We start from the raw sequence: 21,443 nt of genomic DNA on the forward strand, positions 1-21,443 counted from the left end.
GGCTCACTAGCCCTATACCTGTTTCTAGCAAGCACAAAACGACGGATCGAGTGTTGAGAACGATTGTGACTGTATTTCCGAAGAGAAGATTGTCCATACGGCACTTGAATTGGTGAAGGTAGCTGTTGAACCAAGGATGTTTCAGTGCAGGACGCTGAAGAGACACATGAGCTTCGATGATTTGTCTTATCTCTGTATCTCTATGATATCATCCAGGTTCCGGTCAGAGTCCAAGATAGGAGACTTGTCACTGTCAACAAGGCATAAAAAATAACAAGGACTAAGATGAGCTCCTTTGATTACTGAAAAATCATGTTCCCCTAGTTTGAAGTAGTCAAGACTAGGAATCGGTGGCAGATCTTACATCCCGTAACGTACCACGAAAAGGTGATCTACCCAGGTTCCGGGGCAATTCGGATTGTTAGTATTTTACTAAGCAACACTTTCGCAAATTTTCTGCCCAAATATTATTTTTTCGGCTGTTGGCAGCTCTGCAACCAAACAGATGCAGACGATGTTTTTGTCGCTTGCAATACAGCGTTGTCAGCACTGAAACATCGGAGAAAAGAAAGAATTAGCGTTTTGAGTTCTTCATTAAAATAACTAAAATCTAACATGTTTTTTTTTTTTTTGAATTCGCAAAATTACCAAAATGTCGTCGTTCGAAAAACGTTCGATTTTTCTTTGAAAATATCGCTACTCAAATGCGCATAAATATTCACTTGATTTCCTTCGTACAGTTTTAGCATAATGGCTTGATGCCAAATCGGACCAGAACAAAGGGTTTTCTTTGTGGCTTTTGATGAAGGGTAGCAATCGCTTCTGCAGGCACTTTTTCTGGTAAATCGCCTTGTTGATTGTGCCTGTAGTGACTCTTCCGGCCACACGTGCAAATTACTTGTCAAATAAGGTATTTTTTTTGGAAAATTTCGATGCCTTCTTCGTCATGAAATACTCAGCTGTAGCATTTTTGGCCATAGCGTAATAGAAAGCCAGTCCTGGAAGCTGCTTGAAATCCTTCAGGACATAAGTTTCATGGTCCATAACAACACATGAAAACTTGTCAAATATTCGCAGTACAAACGTCGAGTCTGTGATTTCGCTGTCAAATTTTGTTTGTCATTTTGGAACTGTTTTTACTTTATACGACTTAGCCGCTGTTTTGATTTTCGAGCAAAACTAGGTGACAATCTTATTTTACGAGCCACCGTTCAGAGAGATTACGGTTTTTCTTCAATATACTCTTCACCTTTCGGTCCAATGTTTTTATCACTTCTTGGTTTCCTCTCGACCGGAACGTTTGACTGAAAATGATTTGAGGTAACCGTGAACAGCGTATTTAGGTAAATCCAATTTTTACGCAAGTTCTTGTATGGGCAAGTCAGGATTTCCATTACGTCCGTACAAAATCCGCTCGCGCACGTGTTTTTCATTCGTCACCATCTTGAAAACTAAACATGGAATGTAAACACCTATCATAGTCTTTTTCATCAATGACTCCCAGCTACCTCAGCGAAATTGTTCACTCCTACTTGCAATATTTCAAAAGTTACAGTGATTTGAAGGTGTCCAGATTAATGTGGATGCATACCTTACATTTATATTTAACTATTATTTTGAACAGCGAAGGCCTACTATTATAAGTTGCGTTATCTTTAATAACATAAATTAGCTGTTGACATTATCTTAACCCGTCATTGCTAAAATCTATGGTTATAGTTAAAAAATCGGTTAAGAATTAGAATTTTACACCCCTAACATGTGTCACCTATAGGTGATCATGGGCCTGGGAGGGTTAAGGATTCCGACTTTAAAAATTCTGGGTACCTTTGTGTTGAGTACATTGACCTTCAAGAAACCGGGAATCACTGTCCACACCTTTATCACAGACACACTAAACTGTCTGTGCCTTTTCTGACTCGGCTATTGGAAAATAAGAACTTTGAATGCGTTTTGCATAAGAATAGAAATAAGGCTAGTGATCCTATTCTCGGCCGGTGGTTTTATTTTGGGCCTAACTCTAAAATTCGGGTTATAGCTTACTTTTGCCTTATTTTCCTGCTGGAATGGAGTATAATGAATTGCTTAATATCATTAGTAAATGAAAATTAGTGACATGTAGTTTCAATCCTGAGCTTTAGCGTTCAGCCCAAAATAAGAGCATAGGCCGAGAATAGGTTCCGTTCCCCTATAACATTGCACGCCTGATCATGAAACCTAAAACTGCATAGCAATTGATTACTAACGCTTCGACTGCAAAAAAAAGTATGCCCACAATTCATCCGTTCCTCGGCTTATCTCAGAACCACTCTACCCCGTCACATCGGTATGCGTAACGCCAATGCCCCTGGATCATGTATGCCACAGTAACCACTCTGCCGCTGCTGGCCTGGTGCAATGGCTCTGAACCACCGCGAGCAGCCTACACATGGCTCACAATGTAAACAAACGTTGCCTCCGTCGTCGTCGTCGTCTTCGTTGGTTGTAAATACAATCTCACGCTCACGTATGCTGCAGCGCGCGTCTAGTCTGGTGTATGGCTACTACAGGGTTGATGGTGTTCTGTAGGTATGTTGATATCTGTATCGCTTGCTCCTTTTCGTCACTTGAGCCAGTTTCAGTTCAACCTCCTTTGAGAACACTGTAGTTCCCTTCACGTTCGCGCGTCCGGTCGTGTTTTGCATTCCTACACCTAGAACCCACAATACATGACGGAAATGCTGACGACGCTGACGAATCGATAATTATCGTCGATGCACTCTTTACAGCACCGGACAGATGCATATTAGATTACTTTCGATTTATGAATTAGTCGTCACTGGAATGATTTGTAGTGCATGTGTCAGCAACTGTGTTTGATCTACCTACACTCGTTGATCGATTTTACGGGCGTCGCGTGTTCGAGTGCCATTTGTTACTATAATAACTGTGTAATGGAAAGAGGTTGGCCCTCAATCAACAGGACCCAGCAGTGTTGGTATTTATCAGTGCAAAAATAGCGTTCGTGGGCGACCAACGAGACAGGCAGATAGCGCGAAGAGCCTGGCACAAGTGTTATACGCCTTTATCAAGCCCAGAACAAGTGTGTTTATCATTATATTTATTATTGTTGGGCCATAAGAAAAAACAGAGCAAAAGCCGCTTGTCATCAAGTGTAGCAATAAAAATCGTGGAGAAAATAATTATATCATCAACGCCATCGTGTGCTTCCCTATGTTGCTTGTCAATTGAAATATGCATTTAATGGGAAGGCAGAGGAAATCTTTCACCACTTCACGGTGTTGTTGTGTAATGAACATCCATAGGCCAACGAATCGTGTGTACTTTGAACACGAAGACAATTGAACCTACTCACAGACGGACGGGATGCAAAGCCGGTTTCCAGCAGAATCAATCGAACTGTTTATTAGTTTTTTCGACATTGGTATGCCGCCACCGCGATACTGAGCTCTGAAGCGTGTATGTCATTTCTTGGAACAAAAATAGCCTTCGTTAAGAATTAAGTTTCAGGAAGCTGATCAAAATATTGATTCATTCCGAAAAACTTTTTTGTTTTGTTTATGCAGACGATGCTACTGAAATGGTACTATCATGCACATCGATCATGCAATAATTTGGATCTTCCACATGTTGTCCATAGTTCGTTCCTGCTGCCACCAATATTAGAATAAAGGTGTAGGCAGCGTATCCGATAAGTTCTTCTAAAAACACTCAAAACATCATCCGGCACCTCTTCAAGGTCACACAGAAAGTAAATCGCAAATTGCGTTGGGCTAAAGTTAAAAAAAATTAGCATCATTTTGTTCACACAAACACCAACGCGTTATCTCTCTCCAAACAAGCAGCTGCCGTGTGTTATTTGCTGTTACCAACCAAATTTATTTTGCTTTTATCGCTGAAAAAAAAACTTTTTAGATTTACACAGTGAATAATAGCGTAAAGTTCTCCTCGTGATTTCTTGGACAGAAGAAAATCGAAACAAAAATCTGTTGAAAACCGTAACTTCGTAGGCTTGCACCAAAGATAAGAATAGCACCTCAAATGTAATCACTTTTATCAGTACGAACAGAGTACTAATCGAATATTTAACTCTTAATCATCTCCTCAAAAAAACATTTCAAGAGTAACAAGGCCAGACCCACCATATTGACGTGGTCGCTTCCGCAAATGCATTTCGTGGGCTCACCCAAATGAACGCTGTCTTTGGCAGCGCAACTCCATATGTCTGACCTTGATCTCGCGTATCACCGCTGTCGTAGGCATGCTAGATAGATAATTGACGAGATGAAGTCGTTGCTAAACGTCATGTAGTAGGTAATATGTATTTAGTTTCAATGGATTCATGCTCGATCACATGTTTCTGATCCTTGCTCGTTTTTTGCTTCTATTAGTTTGCACAAGCACATTGGGTTATAAATAACTCAACCGTGAAAAATTACAACACAGTGCTGATTAGAAAAAATGTGATTATTGTATTTCTTTAATGATTTGTGAGCAAGAAAGAAGGCGGGCTGGGCTCAGCCCAAAATGCACGGCAACTCTACCAAAAACATTGGAAAAGTAGGGAATTGGAAAAATTCACCAGGAGAATAACCTTGAAATCTAATATTTGAAATTATATTCGTTGAGATAGGCGGTTATTTACAAACAAACCCAGTTATCATTTTGGCATTCAAAGGTGTGTTTTTTGCGTTTAGAGGTTATTTTGAGGTGACCTTCGGCCTTTCTAACGCTTGTATTGATAATCTGGCTTAAACATTTCGGCATTTTATGAGGCGATTTTAGGTAAATTAAATCCATTTTGACGTTGTTGGCTGTTTTGGCCTTTCTACGAGTTTTTTTTTTAATTTTTTTTTTCATCAGGTAGGGGAATTTACGTATTCTCGGCAACCTAAGCAGCGACCTTCTTTCTATAGCCTTTTTTTCTCTAAGGAACGCACACATATGCAGTATTGGTTTGTTTACAATCTTTTGCTGCCAGCTGCTCTAACAATTTCAGTCGAAAGAATCGTCAAAAACTGTTTTGAAACGCATTTACAAAGCTCCAATCTTCTCTAGTGAGAGCGAGTATTGTCGGCAACCAGTTTTTCTTCGGCAACCGTTCCATTTGAACTGTATGTAAATCTGCTGTTCTATTATCGGCAACTCGAAATCAGCTACAATTTGTGGTGCGTGTGTTGCATTTCAAGAAAACCTTGCTAGATTGCTTTTTCTCAGTGGTAAAAATATAGTCAAATTGAAGCTGAAAGCATAAATAATCGTTTGCATGCATTCAGCGAAGTGTTTTCGTAAGAAAATCCAGTGAAAATAGTGTTTCAATTTGGGTTGCCGAAAATAGTCTGTCATGCCGAAGCCGTCATTTCCCCTACATTTTGGCGTTCATTGTTATTACCTATTTTCGTTTTTCATCATTTCATAATTTTAAAAACACGTTTTGGTGGTTTTTGAGACATTTCATTACGATTTTGAGTTATTTTAGCGTATTTTAATAATTTTAATTTATTTTAAGAAGGCCCCATCTTTTAAAGTGATTTTTGGCCGATTATACACATTTTCGTCCAGTGAAACCCTAATAAATTAACGATATCATGTCATAGGGCCTCAGATACCCAAATAACCAGTAATACACCTTTTTTGCTATATAAGACTAACATGCGGCGCGGCTAGTATAGGGGTACCAAAGCTTTATATTTGCCGTTAGTCAACCTTATATTATAAAAAGGCGAAATAACTGGTCTACTGGTTACAATGCTACGTCAGTAAAGGCACGGTATTACCAAGCCGGAGAAGGCGGGTCCAATTGCAGGTCCCGTCGAGGAAATCTTTGTGCTTGCATCACAATATACCAATTCGTGCATTGGTTGACATATAAAGCTCTCAAATAATAACTGTGGAAATGCATCTAGCACACTAAATTCAGAGCCAGCAAAATGCTCGCTATAGAATGGTTAAAAGTGCTAGAAGAAGAAGAATAAGAATAATCTCTAGAAGAAGATATCATATGCAGTCAACTTTCCACAACTCGATATCCTCGATGGTTTCAGCGGTCCCTTTATTTTTGCATGTATTGTACTCTCCATATTGAGTACCAGGGACCCATCGACCACACCCTCACATTCTCTTGGTGTCTTTAAGGTTATCCGTACATTTAATTCATACCGGAACCTATCAAGCGACACATTAATTCAGTTGTATTGAGTGCTCAGGGCAATAGTGTCACATCTACAAATGATCCAGATGCCTTCAAAGATGTGACCAAACCCAGACTAGAAGCAACACCCGTTATGCGATTATTTGATAATATTGAACGTCTAGTGCAACTGCAGACACATCTTGCGTTATTTCGATCTTCCTTGGGGCAAATGTCCAAAACCCATTATAAACCAGAACCTTTCATGAGACATGTTCAATGTCAAGAGTTGACAGGCTCTACCAACTATTCAGAACTTCCGTATTTGTACTTCTACGTGTTAGTATGTGCAAATAAAGTCAGATATTACAGTCCGAGATATTAATCCGAGATTCTTATCACAATAATGAATGAACAAAAAATAAATAAATTCTGTAAATTCTGAACTGTATCGTGCAACCATATCACATAAGGATGTGATGATAACCCGAATGGGTGGTTCGCACATCTTATGGTTGGTTATCTTCCATGCATGAATGTATTGAGTTTAAAAAAAAACTGAGTAAAAGCTAGTCGCTACTTGTTTATACATTTAAGGTTTCTCAAAAATCCAAAACCAGCTCTAAAATAAAATAAATGGCGGTCGGTGTTCATGCGTACAAATTTTATTAAATGTTCATGGGCCGTGGAAAATTTCAAACCCCAACCAACCCCCCCCCCCCCTTAACAGTCTACGTTGTTTATGAACAGTTCCTAATTTAGTCAACGTAAGTGTTTCAAAGCTTAGAGCTTTTTAGATGTTAAGGTCATTTTTAGCTATTTAGACGTTTAAAAGACTTTGCATTATTTATTATTTTTGCGTAGGGGAAAGTAGTCAACACTGAGACGGTTCGAACAATTAGTCAACGGGAAAATCTTGATCATAAAAGTGTTCAAAATTCTTGATATTTTCCTAGAAAGTGAAGTTTATCAAGTTACATCACGCGATGTAGTTTGAGAAAAATGTATAATGTAAAAATCGTTTTAGGCCGGGTCAGACTAAATTTTGATGCAATAAATTTCATGTCAATTTCAACAACAACATCCAAATTAAATTTACTTACTACCATCACATAGTAATAAGATGTTATAATCATAAGGCCCTGACGGTGTTCCGCCAGTTTTTATGAAAGCTTTAGCAACTGAACTTACTGCTCCATTATTTTGGATTTTCAATATGTCACTGGAATCCGGAAACTTCCCTAAAATATGGAAAAACTCGTTTTTAGGCCTATCTTTAAATCGGGCAAAAAATCCGACATACGTAATTATCGTGGTATAGCTATTATCTCTTGCATTCCGAAACTTTTCGAGGCGATTTTGAATGAAAAACTCTTTCTTCAAATTAAAAACAGAATAACTACTATGCAACATGGCTTCTTTAAAGGCCGTTCAACAACTACGAATTTGCTCGAATTAATTAATTATTCCTTGAATGCAATGGATAGCGGAAACCATGTAGAAGTGTTGTATACAGATTTCAGCAAAGCGTTTGATCGAATTGACATCCATCCATGCTTCTTTTTAAACTTCAAAAAATGGGAATTCATTACGCACTCCTCAAGTGGCTTGAATCATATTTAACTGACCGCCATCAAATAGTAAAATTCAAAGGAAAGACATCAAATCCCGTTGATGTCACTTCTATGCTGACGACATTAAACTTTTTTTGGAAATAAAAGATGCCAAAGATATCTTCACATTCAAAGAGGAAATACAGATATTCCATACTTGGTGCCAAAAAAGCCTGCTACAATTAAATATTAAAAAGTAACTCAATTACCATTAGTAGAAACGAGTCCTACCCGATATAACAATCACTGTAGGAAACCATATCGTAGAAAAGTGTGATAGAGTCAGGGATCTAGGTGTTATTTTGGACTCAAAACTTACTTTCACCGATCAATATAACACAATTATTAACAGAGCTAACAACATGCTTGGTTTCACAAAACGTTTCTGCTATAACTTTCACGATCCGTATACGATAAAAAAAATGTACATTCCTTATGTAAGGTCGATATTAGTATATTGCAGTATAGTTTGGTCTCCTTTTTCAATCACACATGAAGAAAGAATAAAGTCCGTTCAAAATCAGTTTCTATTGTATGGACTCCGCAAGTTAGGTTGGACTGTATTTCCTCTGCCATCTTACACAGCTCGGTGTATGCTCATAAATATCCAAACATTAAAAAAGCGTCGTGAATTTGCTATGATTTCTTTCGTAAACGATATCGTATCACATCGAATTGATTAAATAGAACTATTGTCATCCTTAAATTTATATACACCATCTAGGCATTTACGAAATAGGAATATATTTGCTACAAATCGTCATCGTACGAATTATACCAAATTTGGACCCTTGAACCAAATGATGGACACATATAATAAGCACTGCGATAACATTGACTTTACAATGACAAAAACCAAATAAAAGCAATATTTTAATTCCTCGCACAACGTCAGCTAGAAGTAATGTTTTAACTTGTTCTCAAGACATATTATAAAAAAAATACAAACAAAGACAAAATTGTAGAAATAGCTCTTAAGACAACAATTGTTAAACGGTCTACACTGATTAACGACAAATAAATAAATAAATAAGTTCTGAAAATGAAATTATTTGTTTAATACCACTATTTTACTATTTTTTTCATAAAACATACCTGTGCAGAACAGTATACTTTTTTGTAAGAAGGGTAAAAAGTATTCTTTATATAGCAGGGCTGGTAGCGATCACTGCTGTTAAAAATAGTGACTTTAGTGACCATGTTAAAGAATTAAGTGACCAAATAGTGACTTATAGTTGCAAAAATAGTGACTAAAAAGTGACCTAAGAGAAAATAAAAGTCTAAAATTATTCAACAAGTATCTCATAAACACTTATGTACGATATGAACCTTTAAAACGAAAGATTCAATTGAAAATGTATGGCCAAACCCACGGCCATAGAATGTCTACTAACTGCAAAAACCTGGAAAATCGGGAATCCTAAGGAAATTTTATTTTTCCTTAAACTACCTGGAAGGCTCAGATAATTAATTAATTTTCTTACTAAGGATATTTTAAAGAAAATAATGAATTTTAAAATACAAGCATTTAAACTTTCTCGTTATTTTCATTCACACTTTGAACTTTATAGATCCACAGTGGATCAGTAACATTTGAACATTTAAAAAAAAACAGAGGCTTGAAATGTTTTTTTTTTGACATGCTTATTTTGTAGAAATTTTAAATTTGATATTTCTGCCCTTAAAAGCTATAATACTTCAAGAATTTTTCAAGAATCTGGACTCTGCACTGTTTTAAAAGCTCGTGGAATTTTAATATAATTTCTAAGACCTCATTTCAAGTAAGTGCTGGAAAAAAAAACTTTCAGAAAAAAACATCAAATGCAATCTGCTTTTAAGGTAGTTCTGAAGAATTTTAGATATCTTGTGAAGCCTGATAGTTTTGAGTAGAATTTCAAGAAACATTGAATTGAATTAAAAGTAATGTTTAATGAAAACTCTGAAAATTTCTGAGGAGCACAACTCCATCAGAGCAAAATTCCAAGGGCCTTCTGAGTATAATTTTGTGTTTGTGTGAGAAAACGAATCTGGAGCATAAGTCCTTCCCAAGCAACATTCCAAGTTTTATCGAGGTTTTAAAGCATTCTACAAGTTTAAATCATTGTCTTTAGAACCCTCATAAAACTAGAAATGTTACTTGGGTTGGAATCTGTTTGAAAATACAATTACAATTAAATCTGAGAATAACTCCAGAACACCTTTAAAGAATTCGGAAAATAAATTCAGGATGGTTCACCAAACAAATAATGAGAAGAAATCTAAGGAATTTTTGAATTTGCCAATGAATTCTTAGGAGACTTACAATGTGAGTAGAATTCCAAGGGAAATTTTGAAGTTCTTTTGTAGTTTGAGAAACAAGCCGGATGTTTACAATACTTCTCATCAAATTCTTAAACTTCTGTGAAGTTTTCGAAGTTTTTCTAAATTTCTGGAACTTTTGTGCTCCTGCAATGTTCATGTAATTAGTACGAAATAATTAATATAATTCTATGATTTTCACTGAAGTTCTTAAGATTGTTTTGACGTTCATGAAACTTCCCTTAAATTATCGACAATAATTTAAAACTTCTTCAATAGTCTAGACTTTCCTGCCTAAACGATTATTGAATTTCTTTAAAGTTCTCTAGACTGCCCTGAATTTTAAGTATTTTTTTAAGAATTCGCAACTATACTGAAATTAAATGATCTGCCTTGAAGTTTCCACAACTTTTCTTAAGTATTATAACCATTATAAACGCTCACTAATATTCCCTGAACTTATATATGGTTATCTGAAGTTCTCTAAATTTGTTTAATAACCCGGAACATTTTCTGATATGTATTATGATACGAATTATGATTCCCTGACGCTTCTGACGTTTTCGGATCAATCATAGAATTCATGGAATACCACATCATTCCACGGAACTCCTTGTAAGTCTCTGCAAATTTTCTTAAGTTAATGGGATTATTCTGAAGCTATCTCATCATCCTCGAAGTACTCGGAACTTCGCTGAATATCATGAAACTATCTAAAAGTATCTAAATTTATTAGAAGTTCTCTGAATTTTTTTTGAAGATATCACTGCTTGCTAAAAGTTCTCGCATTTTTTGTATTAATAGAAATTCGTTAATTTTCTCTAATCAATTTAGTTAAAGCGCGTTTTTTTTTAAGTTCTGGAAATCTCCATGCTATAACACGCTTAAAATACTCTCACGTTTTCCGGATGTTCATATAATTTTTATCACGTTTCATAAATTCTCTCGGAGCTTTGCTGAACTTTCCGGAAAATCCCTGAGTTTCTCGCAACTTCTTTAAGGTTTCTACAATTTGATTAAAATTATTTAAACTGCCTTTTGATTCTCTAATCTGTCTTGATGTTATCGAAGCTTCCCTCAAGCTCTCAATTCTATTGAAGATCTCGGTTCTGCTGCTCGGAAATAAATGAAATTCCCGTAAACACTTTTGAATTTCCCTGAAATTCTCTGGACTTCTGTGAAGTTTCTGAAATATTTATGAAGTTTTTTTTTTAATAAATTCTCTGAAGGGCTCTGTATTTCCCTGAAATTCTCGGAACATCTTAAGGGTTCTTGATTTTTTGTTTTTCAGCGTATCATGGAACTATCCTGATTTTTTTCTAAATTTACCTATTATAGATCTTTAAACTGCTCCAAAGGTCTGGACTAAATAAAGCTACAAAAACTGCTCTTAAGATCTGAAATTCTCCAAAAATCTCTAGATAAAGCTTTTCTGATGTACTTAGAACTTCTTAAAAATTTGCACAATACCACTCATGTTTGCTATATTTCTCAAGTTCGCTTGACACCTATTTAGTCCGTTAAAGTATGGAAAACTCAGGTAATTTTATTTAGAAAAATAAGTAGACACCCTGTAGATAAAGAAAGACGATTAAACGCCACAATGCAAAGAATGATCAATCTTGAAATAAATTCACGCTAAAAAAGTTGAAAATAGTGACTGATTACAAGAAAAAGTGACTTTAGTGACTTGGCCTTAAAACAAGAGACTTTTTAGTGACTGGCCAAGTCACTAAAAAGTGACTCGTTACCAGCACCGATATAGGGAACTTCAATTGATTACGTCACGCAAAAGGCCCATTGTCATCGTGTTTCGGAACATGCTCGGGCATATGACTGCCTATAATCTTGTTATTCAATTCTGATTTGATTTGAGATGTTGCATAATGAACTTTTAGCTCAAGTCAGATTCTGGACACTTCCCCGAGTATACCCGAGACATGTCCGGGTGTGATCAAAGTGGTTTTGGGCACTTAAAATGACCGCCAATGATCTTGTTCTTGAACTATCTGATTTGATGTATCGAATTATAGGTTTTAACTCATCAAATGTTGACCACTTCCTTAGTGGAACACGGAACATGGGTGTGTCCAATGTGGTCCTGAGTACTCAACATGACCACCACTGATTTAGTTTTGTGAAATCATTAGATGTGATATGCAATAAAATACACAGCTCACGGAACATTTTAGATGCTTAGCAACTTCATGGATGTTCAGAAAACTACAAGATTCTTTAAGATAATAGCATAATAATATAGGGTGAATTATGGCTTCGGCACCCATTGACTGTTTTCGGCAACCGAAATTGAAACGTTAATTTCACTGTATTTTCCCATCAAAACTCTTCGCTGAATGTATTAAGCCGATTCCTTACCTTTTCAGCTTCAATCTGATTACATTTTTACGACTGTGCAATCCTGTTATGCCACATTTTACGGCTGATTTCGAGTTGCCGATAATAGAACAGCTGGTTAACACGCAGTTCAAATGGAAAGGGTGCCGAAGAAAAAGAGACTGCCGACAATAGTCACACTCACCTGAGAAGTTTGGAGCGTTGTAAAAACATGTTCAACCCGTTTTGATCAATTCTGTCGATTGGAATTGGTAGAACAACAAGCAGCAGATAAATGTCAACAAACAAACCTGTCATGTATGTGTGTGACGCTGAGAAATCGCTAATAGAAGTTCGGATGCTGCTTAGACTGACGAGAATACGTAAATTCCCCTAGGTCACTTTAGGTCTTAAGAAAAAACTAAAAAACCCGAATCCTTCTCAAGTATTTCTCCTAGCATTTCTCTGAATTCCTCTGCATTGCTTACCAAAGTTTCTTTCTAATTTCACACAACATTCCTCGAAAGATTTTCAAACTTCCTTAAATGAAAACAAATTCTGGTTGGAACTCTTTGAAGCTGCATAAGCATTGACTCCAAACTCCCATTATCGATTTTGTTGAAAATTTTCAGCAGAAGCTCGATTAGATATGGATGTGTGTTAACGTTTGTATGTACAGTGCTTTCCTGATTTTGGAGGATCTGCCTTTTCCTCAAAACCTTTGCGTTTTTTCAGAGGTTTTATTGCACCAAACTATGCCTAAAGTATAAATATTTATTACGAAATTTGTATCTATAAGGTTAATGTCCCTAATGACGGCCTAAGTGTCTCTAATATTTGGCCCCCATGTCGAAGGAAAGCGCATATCCATTTGTATTGTCCAGAAGAAATGAAGAACAGGAGATTTTTATTGATGGGCCCAACCTTCATTAATTAGAGCCAGTTCCCCTATATAATAGATTTTCTGGACACTAAGCACTTGACTGATGCAAATTTTGATATTTTTGCAGAACAGGCTTCAAATCTTTACAATAATCAATGAATTCAACTCTCGCAAATAAAAGCTCACTCACGCATTCTTACAACGCCATCAGATAGGGTAAGGTCTCCTTTACTATTTGATGTTGTTAATATGCGTATTTGTTGTTATTGTTACAACACAATAAGTAATACATTTTAGTGATCTCATTAATACGGAAAATTTCGGCCAAAAATACTACACATAGGAAAGCACTTTCAAATGTTCCATCCACATGCGACCAAAAACATAGCATTAATTATTCCTTAGTATTTGCTCATCGCAATCACAAAACCACGACCAAAAGATGTCACCCATGAGAGGTAATCAACTGACCAGACAAGACACGGATTGCATATTAAAATAATCGAATCGATGACGCTTTCGCTCCCGAAACTGTGGATGGTTTCAAGCAATGAAGCACACGGAACATTCGGCCAAACTCGTAGCATTTATATTTTTATATGACCAGTGCCTGTATGTATAATTTCTAGTTGTTATTTTTCGAAAAATAACTCCTTTTATCCCCCTCACACCGTTCCGAACCCGATTTTTCTCGCATAAGAATCGATAATTGCTGCTATATACAACCGAGAACGATATGCCGTTCTCAACGCCGTGTCGTTTAGCAGCGGGCAAGGTGGGATCGCGAATTCGGTCAGTCAACAGCGCTTTGGTTATGTGTGTATGGGTACATATTTTTTTCATTCTTGTCGATCACTCGCCGGAAGATGGCAAGATATACTTTTTGTTTTGTTTTGTTTTGTGAAGAATGATTTTCGTTACACTGCCAATCAGCAGATTCTAACTTTCACTAACTTTGTTGGGAAAATAGGTCAAAGAAGTATTGTAATGCAATCCACTAGTTCGATGTGACATTATCAGTCTTATTGATATGTGACATGTGTATTAAAATATATTTAACTAATTTATCGTTCCGAGGTTTATAAAGATTTCTTAGAATAGGCTTATAAATATAGAATACATATTTGCTATGTTTTATTCTCGGTAACTGTTCGTTTGTGATAAAGGTATTAGTGAACTCCTCTGGCCGCGTTTCTCAATATATGATTCGCAGGCTCGTTCGCAGGAATTCGGACAACCTAGTGATGAGTTTTTTTTTCTAAAAAAAAAAAATATTTAAAAATGCAGTTGAAGTAATTAAAATTGTGCTAAAATAAGAATCTCTTGGATTTATTGCTGTTGCTAGTAAAAACAGATTGATTTTCAAATCATTAAAAACTGGGGCTTCTTTGTAGAAGTGAAAATGAACATTTTTTCGTATGAACGCTTGTATGTAAAAGTAGTTTTGGCTTGGTTACATGATGTGGCCCTGAAAGTTATTTCCAACCGAATTGGTAAATAAGATTTCTCTTTTCTGCTAGTAAATTAAACATCTTAACAGAATTCTTATTATAAATGTTTTGGAGTAGGTTCTCTATATCTTTTCAATTCTCTTCCCTTCAGTGTTTTTAAGCCATTTGGGCCATTTTCAAGAAATTTTGCCGTGTTTAAGCCATTTTTAAGTAATTTTAACATATTTAGAGACGGCCTAGATTTTTGAACTATTTCGGTGTTTTTTACCATTGCAGGGGTCTTAGTGACATTTTGGGTTTATAAACACAGAAAATACTAATTTTACACCTGACTTAGGTTACCTTAGACTGGCTGCACATATCAGAGCACTTCTTTGCCTAACCCGTACGATGTACGCGGAGATTTGAAGTTGGGTTTTTGATCTAATTTCCGTCCTACTAAGCACATCCGGCGCTTTACCTCTCTTTTCTGAACGAGTTTAAACAAAAAATGGAATACTTCTGTCAAAGATGACTTCTAAATTCATTCACCTTTCCATACGTACCGTTGGATTTGATAAAAAGTCACAAATTGTTGAGATATTGTTTAAAATCTAACACTACTTCTTGATTCTAAATTCGTTCTACGAGTTTCGATTCCGTCCAAACGCATTGAAACGCCATTAGATTTTCTTCGTCCTACGGATAAACGTAGAAAAAGAGGATTCGCTAGGAGCGCTTCTTTTGTTTTGAGAACAATGAGCGTAAATATTCATACAATGCGCTCCAACTGGATTTATGTTGTAGCTAATAAACTTACGCATCAAAACAAACCTATTATTGATTTGTGCATGGTGAAATCATTGATATTATTGATCTTTTCTGATTGGGCGATTACGACGAAGTAGTGCTCTACCCTGTGTCAGAATCTAGAAAACACATAACAAAAAAAATACCATTAACACACGTGTATCATCTTCGGTTTTACTTCGTGAAGCATAGAGATGAACTAGCTAAGGTTAAAAATCTCTTTAATAAAGTTAAAAAAAAAAAAAAAACATCGTGAAGCAGCTTGCCAGCCATATGGTCGTTTCCTTCTACCGAACCGAACGAGCTATGTGCAGAAATTGTTTGTCATGAAGAAAAAGGAAGAAGATTATATCATTATTGCTTTCCATTTCTGACAAAGAGTTATCACTCGGCTCGTTGATCGCTGGTCATTTTGTGATTTTGGGATATTTTTGATTCCTTGGTCACGATTAACGGTCATTTGAAAATTTGAGCTGATCGAAAACCCGGTAAGAGAGATGCAAATGATAGTCCCTCTTAAGTGTTACAATATGTATATGATACGGTCAAGATGTAGAGGCAGAAATTGGGTTAAATTTACAAAAAAAAAACCATCACCATCAAGTAGGGTAATGTTTGCGTGGGGTACATTTAGGGCAAAGCTTAAAACTCGTTTTTTCACTATCTTGCCTGAAATTCCTCATATCGAACATTTAATTATTAATATTTTATTGTGATTATCGATCAACGTCCTACAGTTCATGGTATATTAAGAGTCAGAGTACCAAGTCTGCAAACTGTGTGTCGAGCTTGTACACAGCATAGCCACGCAGTTTGCAGACTTTGTACTCTGAGAGTTATAAGCTATCTATCGATATTTTGTACTTCTCTGGTGCATAATTTCTAGTGTGGTTTTGAAGAGAAGATAACATAATCTTATGTTTCAATGTGTTTTCTTATTCTTCCTGGATTTGATACTCTTACACGATCTTCGATCTTCGCATGCCATTCAAAGCATGGATTTGTATATGGTGTGGCAAGCACAACTCTATGCCCTGGAAAGTCCAAAAAATTTAAAACCCGGAAGATTTTCTAGTCCGAACTGGTAATCAAACCCGCCGCCTCCGGCTTGACAATACAGTGCCTCTTCTGACTAAGCCATCTAAGGCATTTATGTATCCCATACATTTTTGAAATAATATCAACCAATGCACAATATATGTGTCGGACACATACTTCCACATATTATCCATTTAACACACAAACTGAAATATTTCAGCGATTATTCCATTTCGCATAATCGAGTGTATCATCGGCTCTGGTCCATACATTGTGTGACTTTTTGCACATTCTCATCGGAGAAATGTGCAGCGATCGCGCTTTTTGCGGATCAAATGAGAACAAAGTATGCGAGCTTACACACTGATTCACAAACTTCTTGCATGCGGTGTAAGCTTTTAACGTGTCTCAAAACCAGATTTTATTTGTTTTTTTTTTGTATCGCATTTGTAACCAAATTCCCGGGTCGTTCTCGCGGCTGCTGGTGAATGTATGCACGTAGGGTAACTATTCCTATGTTGGTCCAATAGCTATAACAATAGGTTTCGCGATAGTCAAAATTTGGAGCATGGGACCAACATTGGAACGCTAACCCTACATACGATCGCTTTACATTTCCCTTTGACTCTATACTCTAATTCTGTAAACAAACATTTGCCGAAGTAAATAAATATCGTTCGTGCCGTAGCGAATAGGCTGAAAAAAATGAACACTTTTGGAACCCGGCGTCGCATACTATCCGTCTGAGAATTTATACGACCATAGTCAGTGGTTATAATCTGCGAGTGGAAAAAAATTGGCAATCAACACGAGGCACACGGCGTCGGTCTTTCGTACCGATGAAGAAGCGTCTCTGAGAGTAATTTGAATTTTACCCGCGTCGAAGATGTTTGATATTTTTGTTTTTGCGGAATATTTCATCAAGCAGGAACGAATAAACAACAAGCTGAAGTGATAAAATAAAGACGTTACCATACACAGTACCATGTGAACTATCAGTGCAATGTGAAGTGCCTGTACACGTGCATTCATTTGACGAAGATAATGTTCCGACGATTTTCACTCTTCGATTCGTCGCCACCGGCAGCGAGCGTATCGATATCGAGACCTAAAGTTGTGCCACCGTTGCTCCACTCCAAATCACTCAACAATAGTGGTGTTACCTCGCCAGTCAACGGAAATGGATATCCAGAACAAACGACTACCCCGCAGATACGGGTTCCTCGTAGAACCAGTCCAATCACGATCCGAAATAATCGGAAAGTTAGTGTATCACCTCAGGCGATACCCAGTACTCCGTCACCCAAAGAATCAAAGCAGAAGAATCAACGGCATTCAACCGGTTCTGCACCGAATCCTAGTCTCCTGCAGCAACAGGTTCACGCTGCACAAGTATATCTAAGTTCGAACCGTAACAGTTTCGTGCTACATCCTCATGGCAGTACAAACGCAGCTCGAGACCAATATAAATCTGCTCGTTCTATCAGCAGTCCAGCATCGCCAAGTCCACTGTCTTCATCGTTTCCTAGTGCCACCGATGCTAATTATCATCCCGGGAGGTCGCCTAGCTGGTACACCCGATTTAGCCAATCGCTACGAAAAAGCATGTCCCGTCAGTCAGTCAATAATAATGTAATTTGCCAATATTTATTTTTAAATTGCCTGAATCCAAACCACTCCAATACTCACTAGATAGCAGGTCCGCCAATTTGGTTAACCCATGTCTAGAGTGACATCAAATTCCATTAGCAACCTGTCATGGTATATTAGAAAATATTTCACACCCCACGCCAACTGACAGTGACCGGAATATGTTTCGTACTAACAGGACAATTTATTTTCCATCTACTCGTTTCAGCTCCCCGTGGCCGATCCCTTCCTGGAAAAAGTTAGCTTATCCGATTTAGGTAAGTGGTTGAGATATATGTGCTATAATTAAGTTTCAAATGAGAGTGAATCGAGTTTCTGCATTGTTTTTCTGATGAAGACCCATTAGGTTGATGGGGGAGAACAACTTCTACTATTATACGAAACAGGGTGAATTCTGACCAATTAATCATGTCGTCCGGCCATTTTCTACAGAGATGGCGCTGTCCCGCTAGTAGGAAGTGATAAAAAACCTCATATAGAAATTGAGAGAAGTGAGAACAATTCGCTTTCGGTGCATATTCAGATCAAAAAAGTTTTGCCTGCTTTACCCAGAGAGCCAAAAACATTCAAATTTGAGAGAGAAAATTCTCTCTCATGACCTCAATCTCTAAACATGCCATGTATTTTGATGACACCCGATTTGTGATTTCCCTATCACAGATTACAAAATAGAGTATGTGACACTACAAAACATGCCTGCTACCTCTATATATGCATTTACTTTAACATTTGAAGTCCCTCATTCATTACATATTCTGCGCATAAGATGCCCCGCCCCATACATAAAAATCGACGGGAAATTCTGTGAGGGGTGAGCTATTTTGTGTGCAGAATGTGTAAAAAAGGAGGGACTTTGAATATTAATCTAAATGCATATATAGAGGTACCAGACATGTTTTGCACTGCAGTGTCCTCTGTGAACAATTAACGAAAAACAGATTGTGAGTAGTTTTCGATAGATGTCACGGCAATCAACAGCAGATGGAACATGAATGCAGAAGCTTGACAAAATCATTAATTGGTTTTTACGTTATTTTTAACATAGAAATTATCCATTGTTTTGCGCCTTGATCGTATTGTTTACCCTTCATACAGAGAAGGGTATACACAACGCTTGGATAACCAACTTTCGAACTGAGGCTCGGAGAGCCAAGTGCCATTTACCATTCGACTCAGCTCAACGAGATCAGAAAATGTCTGTATGTGTGTGCATGTGTTTGTGTTACACAATTTGGGGCGACGTATTTTTCAGTAATCACTGGACCGAATTGAACGCAACAACCGCCAAATGAAAGGTATGGTGGTACCATAGAACACATAGAATCATATTTTTGGAATCGGTGAGTATGGGTTACGAGAGCAGAGTTTATCTAATACGTGTCAAATCATGCGGCACCTCAAACCACATGAGAGTTAAAAATGATGGTCACGTTGAGCGTACAGGATCAAATTGGACACATCCGGACATATACCACCCATAAGGAGCTTTTTCATTACTTTTTATTATAGAATGCGAACGTAAAATCCAGTGGAATTTTTAGTTAACCCATCTTAAAATAGATAGCATAACCTTGAGGATTGATTAACTGCAACCAGGTCCCAGGGCTTGTCTGTATCTTTACAATTTAAAAGATGCTCACTACTGAGGCCAGTTGTGATGTAGCGGACCAAATGTTTGTTGGAATTTAACTACAAGCCAAAATTAAATAATTGTGTAGTTTAGAATTATGATTTTAACTATGAATTGTTTTTTCCTAAATGATTCAGTCTAATGGCTACAAAACTTATTATTATTTTTTATTTATTTATGTGGTTCAAAATTTTTGGAATGCGGCATCACACAGGTACTAACTTTGAATTTGGATTGATCGAGCGGCGATTTTCTATTCTTTAGATCAAGACGATGAAGTTTTGAAGAAGACAACGATATTAACTATCTGCACCCTGGATCGACATATAGCCATGATGTAGATGGATAGAACATCATGTTATTTTCATAAAAACAAAACCTTCATAGCAGACATCAGGAAAGCCCTTAAGTATGGGATCACGGAGAAGAAGAAAATTGGAAGACCATGCTTCACATGGAAAACCAGCGCAAGGCACGCTGTAGAAGGAAGCGGTCGATCGGCGGTTTATTGGCAAGAGGTGGCTAATAACTGAAGCGAGTTTCAAACAGCCACGATAAGATCGTTCACTGAAATCATGGAATCAGAATACGAAGACTCCGAAGATACTCTCAGTGATTCAAGTTAACCAGTGCCCTCACGGAGACAACCTTGACGAAATAACTCTAGGAGTTAAAAGTCAAGTAAATGTTCATGCCTAGCCTCAGTGCATCAAGTATCGATGATGAACTGAACATCATAATAATATACCATCGCTTTATTGTCAAACTCTGTGATGGTAAAATCAACTAACAACTTCCTTTACTTTCACCAATCTCGGTCATTATTCACATTGCAACTTTTTTCATTTAGGCATATTCAATTGACCTGCATTGGGGGACTCGCGATTCAGCATGGAGAGTGTATGGGAGCCATTCTAGGGGTTATTTGGGGCATGTTGTTCATTTTAGACATTATAGTTTGACGTGATGACCACGATCCACTCGCGTTCTTGGATGCAGCCTTGAGACTTGAGATTTGGCCTTCATAAGACCCCCTTCTGTCTCGCAAAATCAAAATAAAAAAAAAATCAATAAAACATCTTAAAATAGATGGTTTAGTGCTATTAATCTCCCTATCAAAATGGAAAATGTCCGCACCGTAGTGCCAAACTCTGTGTTTTCACTGAAGGTGCACTCGAAAACGCTCTCAAGTGCACTTTCAGTGAAAACACAGAGTTTTACTCTACGACGTGGAAACTTTGAATTTTGATAGGGATATTAATAGCATTAAACTACATATTTTAGCGTTAGCGTTAGTTTTGTTACGGTACCCGAGCAAAGTCGGTTAACAAAATGAAAGCAAATCGATATTAAAGTTTGCAGTTCCTATCATAATGAAAACTCATTTTGATTTCAATTGTCGCGCAGAAGTCTGATATCATATTGTGCTTTCATTATGCAGTCAAGACTTTTTAAATCGAAGCAACTTAACTTGAAGTTCTGCTGTTAATTTCTTGTTTAAAATTTGATTTAAGTTCATCTGTCGTTGAACAAACGATTATTGTTTATTTGTTTTGTTTAACACATTTTAGGTCATTCGTGATTAGCCCGAGGTGACATTTGAGCTCAAATCTTTCAGCGTGAGAAG

General features: G+C 37.1%; 1 protein-coding gene across 3 annotated transcripts in view; it reads left to right on the plus strand.

Annotated features, from left to right (window-relative positions):
- SNF4Agamma (SNF4/AMP-activated protein kinase gamma subunit) overlaps nt 1-21,443 on the plus strand; it is a 246,075-nt gene that overhangs the window by 187,415 nt on the left and 37,217 nt on the right. For all 3 annotated transcript variants that reach the window (XM_065235298.1, XM_065235296.1, XM_065235297.1), the window contains exon 9: nt 18,395-18,443. In XM_065235298.1, coding sequence (XP_065091370.1) covers nt 18,395-18,443 — 49 coding nt within the window. The remainder of the gene's footprint in view (nt 1-18,394; nt 18,444-21,443) is intronic.

The sequence above is a fragment of the Ochlerotatus camptorhynchus genome, unplaced genomic scaffold, assembly GCF_037179485.1.
Source record: "Ochlerotatus camptorhynchus isolate MF236.1 unplaced genomic scaffold, CSIRO-AGI_Acam_v1.1 ptg000471l, whole genome shotgun sequence".
In the NCBI taxonomy this organism is placed as follows: domain Eukaryota; kingdom Metazoa; phylum Arthropoda; class Insecta; order Diptera; family Culicidae; genus Ochlerotatus; species Ochlerotatus camptorhynchus.